Source organism: Gavialis gangeticus, unplaced genomic scaffold (genome assembly GCF_001723915.1).
Source record: "Gavialis gangeticus isolate Ggan-Ray unplaced genomic scaffold, GavGan_comp1, whole genome shotgun sequence".
NCBI classification, from domain to species: Eukaryota; Metazoa; Chordata; order Crocodylia; family Gavialidae; genus Gavialis; species Gavialis gangeticus.
This window is the reverse complement of record NW_017728992.1, coordinates 209,027,032-209,034,577: the sequence shown is the minus strand read 5'-3', so window position 1 is coordinate 209,034,577 and position 7,546 is coordinate 209,027,032. Positions and strand designations below refer to the sequence as shown.

General features: G+C 60.1%; 2 protein-coding genes across 2 annotated transcripts in view; one reads left to right on the top strand and one right to left on the bottom strand.

The window, feature by feature from the left end:
- LOC109299182 (solute carrier family 52, riboflavin transporter, member 2-like) overlaps positions 1–1,796 on the top strand; it is a 3,523-nt gene extending 1,727 nt beyond the window's left edge. Inside the window, exons 3-5 of the mRNA XM_019519749.1 lie at positions 776–869; positions 1,218–1,428; positions 1,789–1,796. Coding sequence (XP_019375294.1) covers positions 776–869; positions 1,218–1,428; positions 1,789–1,796 — 313 coding nt within the window. The remainder of the gene's footprint in view (positions 1–775; positions 870–1,217; positions 1,429–1,788) is intronic.
- Positions 1,797–3,917: 2,121 nt separating this feature from the next.
- Positions 3,918–7,546, bottom strand: part of LOC109299173 (protein brambleberry-like) — a gene marked incomplete at its 5' end in the record, with an annotated part of 7,099 nt that continues 3,470 nt past the window's right edge. Inside the window, 7 exons of the mRNA XM_019519737.1 lie at positions 3,918–4,516; positions 4,752–4,843; positions 5,166–5,302; positions 5,616–5,680; positions 6,265–6,406; positions 6,573–6,779; positions 7,281–7,460. Of these exons, the coding sequence (XP_019375282.1) occupies positions 4,381–4,516; positions 4,752–4,843; positions 5,166–5,302; positions 5,616–5,680; positions 6,265–6,406; positions 6,573–6,779; positions 7,281–7,460 (959 nt within the window). The remainder of the gene's footprint in view (positions 4,517–4,751; positions 4,844–5,165; positions 5,303–5,615; positions 5,681–6,264; positions 6,407–6,572; positions 6,780–7,280; positions 7,461–7,546) is intronic.

Genomic DNA, 7,546 nt, shown 5'->3' with positions numbered 1-7,546 from the left:
GTCACAAGCTGGCAGAGGGGAGATTCAGGCTAGACATCAGGAGACGCGACTTCACGGTCAGGGCGGCTAGGGTCTGGAACCAACTTCCAAGAGAAGTGGTGCTGGCTCCTACCCCGGGGCGCTTTAAGAGCCTGGATAATCACCTAGCCAGGGTCATAGATTCATAGATGTTAGGGTTGGTAGTGACCTCAATCGATCATCAAGTCCGACCCCCTGCATAGCCAGGAAAGTGTGTTGGGTTCAGATGACCCCAGCCAGATGCCCATCCAACCTCCTCTTGAAGACCCCCAGGGTAGGGGAGAGCACCACCTCCCTTGGCAGCCCAGTCCAGACCTTGGCCACTCTAACTGTGAAGAAGTTCCTCCGAATGTCCAGTCTACAGCTGCTCTCTGCTAGCTTGCGGCCATTATTTCTTGTGACCCCCCAGGGGTGTCTGGGTGAGCAGAGCCTCACCACTTCCCTTCTGCGCCCCCATGATGAATTTATAGGCAGCCACAATGTCGCCTCTCCACCTTCTCTTGCAGCATCGTCTCCCTCTGTGCCCGAAGGATCGCTTCCTTAAGGCGCAGCCACCCTTCCTGGGCTCCCAGCTCACCAAATCTCCTACTCTGCAGTGCATCGTTGACCAAGTGCCTGAGTTCGCTGAAGGGGTCGTTTGACCCCAGTACTCTTTCCTGCCATGGCAGGGGGTCGGACTTGATGATCTGCTCAGGTCCCTTCTGACCTGACCGACTACGAAACTTGGCTGACCCCTTTGTCCTTTCTCTGCCTCTAGGTCGGTGGCAGTCTTGAGCACCATCTCTTTGCTGGGATGCTTGCTTGCAGCTTACCCAATAGTGCTGGCAGCTCTCAGCCCCTGCCCGCCCCTGGTAGGGAGCAGCATGGGGGGTGCCTTGGTGGTGAGTACCAGGAGTACCCTGGGGGCAGTAGGGTGCCTGCGGGGGAGGGGGGAGGTATCTGCCCCTGCGCCGCCCTGGGTACCACCCATCTGCTTCCCAATGGCAGGGGTTTCCCTGGCAAGTGCCTCTCTTAGGGTAACGGGGCCAGCCCCAACTCCTAGCTCTACCTCCATCTCAGCAGAGCCAGGAAGCCTCTGAGGCCAGGATGGTCATCATGCCCTCACCCACCCCACCTCACCATGCCAATGCCAATGCCCCTGCCGTTAGCTGGGTGGCAGTGGCTTGCATGGGCAGTGGCTGATATGGCTTCTCCTGCAGGTGCTGTCGTGGATCCTGCTGCTGGGCCTCTTCTCCTACGTGAAGGTGAGGATCAGCAGCCTGCTGCACAAGGCAGACGAACAAAGGGACACCCCGCTGCCCTCGTACAACCTCGTCATCCTCAGCAGCTCTCTGTTGAGTGCCTTCACCATGTTGCTCCTTATTAGCAACCTCCACCTCTTCCGCAGCAGGCAGGACTGCATGGACAACTGTGGGGTGCAGCCCCCTTCCTCCCCCCTAGCTGATGCTTCAGAGGAAAGCCCCCAGCTCCCTTGGGAGAGGCCTGACCCCCTCCTGCGGGGATCGCATGGCTCCAGGACAGCAGCGGGAGGTTTTGTAGGCAATGGTAGCACGCCTCTACTGACAAATCAGCTCAACAACTGGACCGTAGCTTCCATGGACTCACCCCAGACCCATGGACCCACCACTTGAAAGAGACAAAGATCCTACAGAAATCAGCCAAGCCACTATTACATCACAGACAGCTGAGCCTGCATGTCCTCGCCTGAAGGGCCCATGCTCAGTATACCAGGGCTGACCCTTGACCAATTCGTGATGCATTTTCTCACAGGCAAGTAAGCAATAGCCTGCATGAACGTGGTGTGTACAACTAACAAAGCAGCAGCAGATGATATGAAGAAAGTGGAACAGCTGAGAAAGGAAGTGGTGTCGGTACCTAGAAGCAAACCGCTGGAGGCCAGCTGTCTGTGTAAACATCCTTGGCAGGAAGAGCGGTGCAGGCTGGCTACGTAAGAGGAACCTTTCTACCGGATAGTGCATGCCTTGGAGACAGGGTTCGAGAAACTTTTCCCAGCAATGTAAACTGTATAAAAGGGGGCGAGAAAAAGAATGAGAGGGGGAAGAACTTGCCTCACCCTGTCTGCGACGCCCTTGGGATCATGGAAGTGTGTCACCTGTGAGAGCGTATACATGTGAGAATGAGTGCGAGTGTGAGAGAGTAATGTACTTTCTAATAAGTGTACAACGCCCCGGTACCCTTAGCAATAAACCATCCCACTGATAAGAAACAAACTATTAGTCATTAGTCTAATTTTTGGGTTACACCGGGCAGCCAACAGCGGTGAAAGAACAGGTTAGGGACTACTTAGAAAAGTTGGATGTATACAAGTCCATGGGGCCAAGCTTGTATATGGCCAGATGTGCATGTGTCCATCTTTGAGCCTGAGGGAGTGGGCTGATGCTATTGATGAAGATGTTGAACAACATGGGTCCAAGGACAGAGCCTTGGGGGACCCCACTGGTCACAGGGCACCATGACCAGTGGGGTCCCCCAAGGCTCTGTCCTTGGACCCATATTATTCAACATCTTCATCAATGATGTGCACATTGGAGTCAGAAGTGGACTGGCCCAGTTCACCGATGACACCAAACTCTGGGGCAAAGCATCCACGCCAGAAGACAGGCGGATGATCCAGGCTGACCTGGACGGGCTCAGCAAATGGGTGGATGAGAACTTGATGGTGTTTAACACTGAAAAATGCAAGGTTCTCCACTTTGGGAGGAAAAACCTGCAGCATCCGTATAGGCTCGGCAGTGCTGCGCTGGCTAGCACTACGGAAGAAAGAGACTTGGGGTCAGCATTGACCACAAGATGAACATAAGCCTACAATGTGGGCAGAGGTAAGTCACGCCTGACCCACCCGATTGCCCTCTATGATGAGGTGACTGGCTCTGTGGCTATGCGGAGACTGGTGGATGAGGTGTACTTTGATGTTAGCAAGGCTTTTGTTATGGTCTCTCACAGCATTCTTGTGGGATAATCTAGCAAAGGGGCGCAAATACCAATAGTTGCATTAGTTTCTGCTTTGATTTTGAATTCAGTAATGCCGTGCTAGCCCCCTAAAACATCTAATTTAACCGGAGAAAAGTGTGCGTGGGGGGTCTAGGTGAGCATGTGCCACATCTTCTGCACCCCCTTTCTAAGCCCCCAGGTTTTCCCACGGTGCTCACGGAGGGCCGACACTTTCAGCTGCAACGTCCTCTCCGGGCAGCAGCAAATGCAGCAAGGAGCTCTTCTACCCCTCTGAGCTTAGCAAGTTCCCCAGGGCAGAGATCAGCTGTGGCAGCATCATTTTTCACTCCCCATGGGTCAAAAGCAGCAGCTGCCTGTGGATTTAGCCGAGCACGCTCCCTCTCACCAGCCCTGTGACGGGGTCTGTCCCTTTGCTGCATCCGGCTGATCTCCCCCGACACCCCAGGGAGGCTGGTTACAGCGAGGTAGAGCAAATAGGAATAAACCCCGCTCTGGCGGGGGGCACTTACGTATCCAGGCGATATGAAGAGAGGCTCTCTCTGCACCGACCTGGCCACGTGCCTTCACTCTTCAAGCAGGGAGCAGCGGGGATGCCCCCCTGCACCCATCTGTGGGGTGTGGGGGTCCCCGGAGACAGCCTAGGCTGGAAGAGCAGCTGCCTGGCCACATACAGCATGAGCAAGGCATCGTCTCTAGTAGTCTCCCACTCACCCACTTAGTTTCTCTAGGCAAAGAGAAGCGAGTCGCATCCATGCCGCAGCACCTCCGACAGCCGAGGCTGCACCAGTGCCAGGCAAAATGGAGCAGTGGAGAGTGACATCCAGCCTCGTGTCCCACCCCTACCCCACCAGGTCCACACTGCAGCCTTCCCCAGGCCAGCTCAGTTCGCTTTGACACCAAAGACCCCAGTCGTAACTCAACGGCATTTATTAAACATGTGCAAAAAGCGGGTTTCCCTCTAAAACGTCAGGGCCTGGCAGCAGCTTATCCTAGGCACCGATCCTGACACCAGCACTGCCAGCTGACGGAGGCAGCATGCTGAAGCCCCAAGCCTGCAGGCCCGGTGTCGCGGCCGGCACCCGGGGATGGGCAGGAAGAGAACAGCTTCTCCCAAATCAGTGCAAAAACATACCAGCCCCAGTTTTGAGCCTGGCCCACGGCTCGCGGCTGCAACGTTCAGGCCAGGAAAAATTTTAAAAGAACCTTCCTCAAAAACAGGGAGCCCAAAGGAACCTGGGGCATGCGCCCGAGTCACGCTCGAGCCCTTGTCTGTGCCTGCAAGCATGCACATTAAAACCAGAGGCAGCGTTTAAAAAAAAAAAAAAGTTTCTATAGGTCACGGTGATCTGGCACCCTGGGTCTCGGGGCAGCGAGTCGGGAGGCTGCAGCTCAGCTGGCGTGGGACACGTGCCCGTAGGCGTGGACGTGGCAGAAGTCCTGCCCCAGGACAGCCTTCTTCCTGCACGGCTGCCCGGCCTTGGTGACACCCTGGCACAGGCTCCGCAGAGACAGCAAGGAGGTGGACCTGCAAGAGCAGACAGCCCCGGTCAGGCCAGGAGCCCCGAGACTCATCCTCCCATCTCTGGCCACGAGCTGGATGCGACGTGGGCTGGTTCTGGGCTTGTGACGAGCAGCAGGAGCTGCAGGAAAGGGGACGAGGGAGCAGGCTCCTTCATCCCCCATTGCTCCCCACTTTGCCAGACCCAGCTGGCTGCGTGGATGGGTCCCGTGCACGGGAGGTGGCAATGCCACGTACTCACGCGTCACTGGCCAAGGTCTGGTTGGGGCTGTAGCACCGTAGCAGAGAGGCAGGGCCGAGGCCTGGGCCTGGATGGCACTTGTCCGGTGTGGCCTGTTGGGAGAGGAGTGATGCACATCCTGACTCCAAGGACCGGCTGCTGCTTCAGCCGATGCCCACGGGCCCAGCACCCCAAGAGATGCTGAGGACCCAATGTGCACAGATCCCGATGGGCTGGAGGGGTGGTGGGGCCCCTGCGCCGAGGTACTTGTTTTACAGCCATCCTCCCAGCACTGCTCAGCATCCAAGGGGTTCGACTGACTGGTGTCCACGGCCTTACTTAGGCTGTGACAAGCAAGCTGGGTGCCCACCTGGTCCTGGGCAGCTTAGCTGACAGCATGATGACCCAGCCTCCCCCACAGCCCCACACACCTACCCGCCTCTCCAGCACCTCGTGCCAGGCGCTGCGGGCAAGGCTGATGCGACGCAGGCTCGTGGCATGGCCCAGCCTGGGCCCCGGGGCTGCAGAGGACGGGGACGGCCTCAGGGAGTCCGGCTCCAGGTAGGGACCGTCTGCAATAGAGCCATGGGCAGTGCTCCAGTGCCCGGGGACACAGAAACCAGGGCCCGGGAGCAAGCAGAGTCCAGCTGGCCCCCGAGCAGCGAGCGGGGGCTCTGGGGAGACCCCACCAGGGTGGGCGAGGGGTCTCCAAAGGAAGCCAGGTCCCCGGAGAGGCAGGACTGGTTTCTCCATCTCTCGCCTGCTCCGTTTGTTCCACTAAGGCTCGTTCCCGGCTCCACTCGCGGGAGCTCCCAGGTCCCGCCTCGCCGCGCCCAGCAGGGAGGGGAGCACCAAGCCCAGGGCGTGTGCTCCGGCCCCGCTCACCTGGCAGGTAGCTCGTGTCCTCCAGCTGGCGCAGCTCCTCTTTCAGGAGGCTGGTCTCCCACTCCCTGCCGGGGGAGGAAGCCAGGTCACGGAGCTGGGCACACCCCAGTGCCCCCTTGGCAGCCAGTGGCTCTCCCTTCGGTCCCACAGGTGCCACGGAGCCGGGCGGCAAAGGGTGCAAAGCCCACGTGGACCCACGGATGAAGTGTTGGGATGTGGGGGGAGAGGAGTGCCAGCTCAGGTCTGGGATCTAACAGAGGGTCCCAGCACCCCTTCATCCAGGAGAGCCCTGCCAGCCAGCCACTCCCTAGCAAGGGCAGACAGACACCCGGCTCCTGACAGAGCAGAGCTGGGAGCTCCTGGGCTCTGCCACCGCTGGCCTGCCCAACCCTGGGCATGTCCCTGGCAGGGCAGGCCAGGCTAGCAGAGAAGGGAGGTTAAGCCCCTACGTACTGTGCGCCGGCCCCCACCATAGATGCAGATTCCCAGGACAGGCAGGGATGGGGAGCAGCGCACTACCCATCTCCTCTGGAGCACCTGGCCCCCACCTTGCACCCAGGTGCTCGCCTGGTCCAGACACCGACCAAGAGCGCTTTGGGCCCTGGCTCGTAGCCGAGGGGCCGATGCTCCCAAGGGTCTCTCCTCCTACCTGTCTGGGGTGGAGGTCCTACGGCTGCTGGGCTCGTCCCTGGCCCCCACGGCTCTCTGGGGAGGGGGCAGCAGGGTGAGCCTGGGCTTCTGGCCCTGCACCCTCCAGGCCCCACGGCACACGCTGGTCAGCAGCCAGTGCCCTGCATAACGCGGGGGAAACGCAGCCACGGTCAGCCCAGTGCTGCTCCCAGTTGCAGGAGCAGTGCAGGTTTCCCCACCTCGGGCTGCTGGGTCCACGCGTGACCCTGACATCCGCCCAAACACGGCAACCCCAGGAGCGGAGGAAGGGAACCCGGCCATACCCACCCGTGATGACAAGCACCAGGAGGGCAGTGAGTGCCGGGAAGCCCAGGGAGGTAGCGCGCTGCAGCTCGGAGAGTGCGTTGGCCGCCACCAGCACCAGGAGGGCGGCACGGGGCAGTCCTGGCGTCTGCAGGAAGGCCATGAGCAGGGCGGCCAGCAGGAAGTAGGCGGCGTGCAGCGTGCAGGTGGAGATGGCCCCCAGGCTCATCCCTGCGAGAGCAGAGAGCAAGGTTGGCCAGGCGTCTCCGGGCACCACGCCTGCTCCTGGGCTGGCACCGGGGCCCTGAGGGTCCCTGCACCCCCTAACTCCACCCAGAGAGGGAGGTCACCAGCTAGAGCCACAGGGGAAAGGGCAAGAGCAGATGGATAGTGCTCCAGTATTGAACAACCTAGGGACAGCCAGCGAGGGCTTGGACGGAGGTTACTCTGGAGTAGGAACAGCAAACACACGCAGCTTTATGCCAGGGTAACTATACCCCAGGGCAGCCATGTGTCCGCTCCACCGGCCCAGGGCACATCCCCAAAGGAGATGGGCTGCCCTGCTCCCTAGTCGCCACTTGCTGCAATAGCACCAAGCGTGGCCAGGGTGTCTGCTCCTTACCCCAGATGAAGTTACCCCATGGGGTAACTTCCGTGTCTGCTCCCCAAGGCCCCCTCACACCGAGCTGTGGCTGGCCAGCGTGGAGCCCAGCCGCGTTCAGCCCACGTCACCTGCCCAGGCGAGGACGCTCTGGATGTGCTGCAGCCGGCTCTCCACGCTGTTCTGCAAGTGCTCCATGGCGCCCAGCACCTGCCCCAGGCTCCGGTTCACCCGCTGCAGCTTGCCCATCAGCTCCTCATAGTACAGGCCTGTCTGGCTCTGGTAGGACTGGATCAGCGCCAGGTCGGACTCTGGGGGTGGAGGAAACGTGGAGCCTAGCACCCACGCTGCTGGCAGGGAGCAGCTGGCTCTGGCGGGGGGGGGGGGGGGCCCCCCC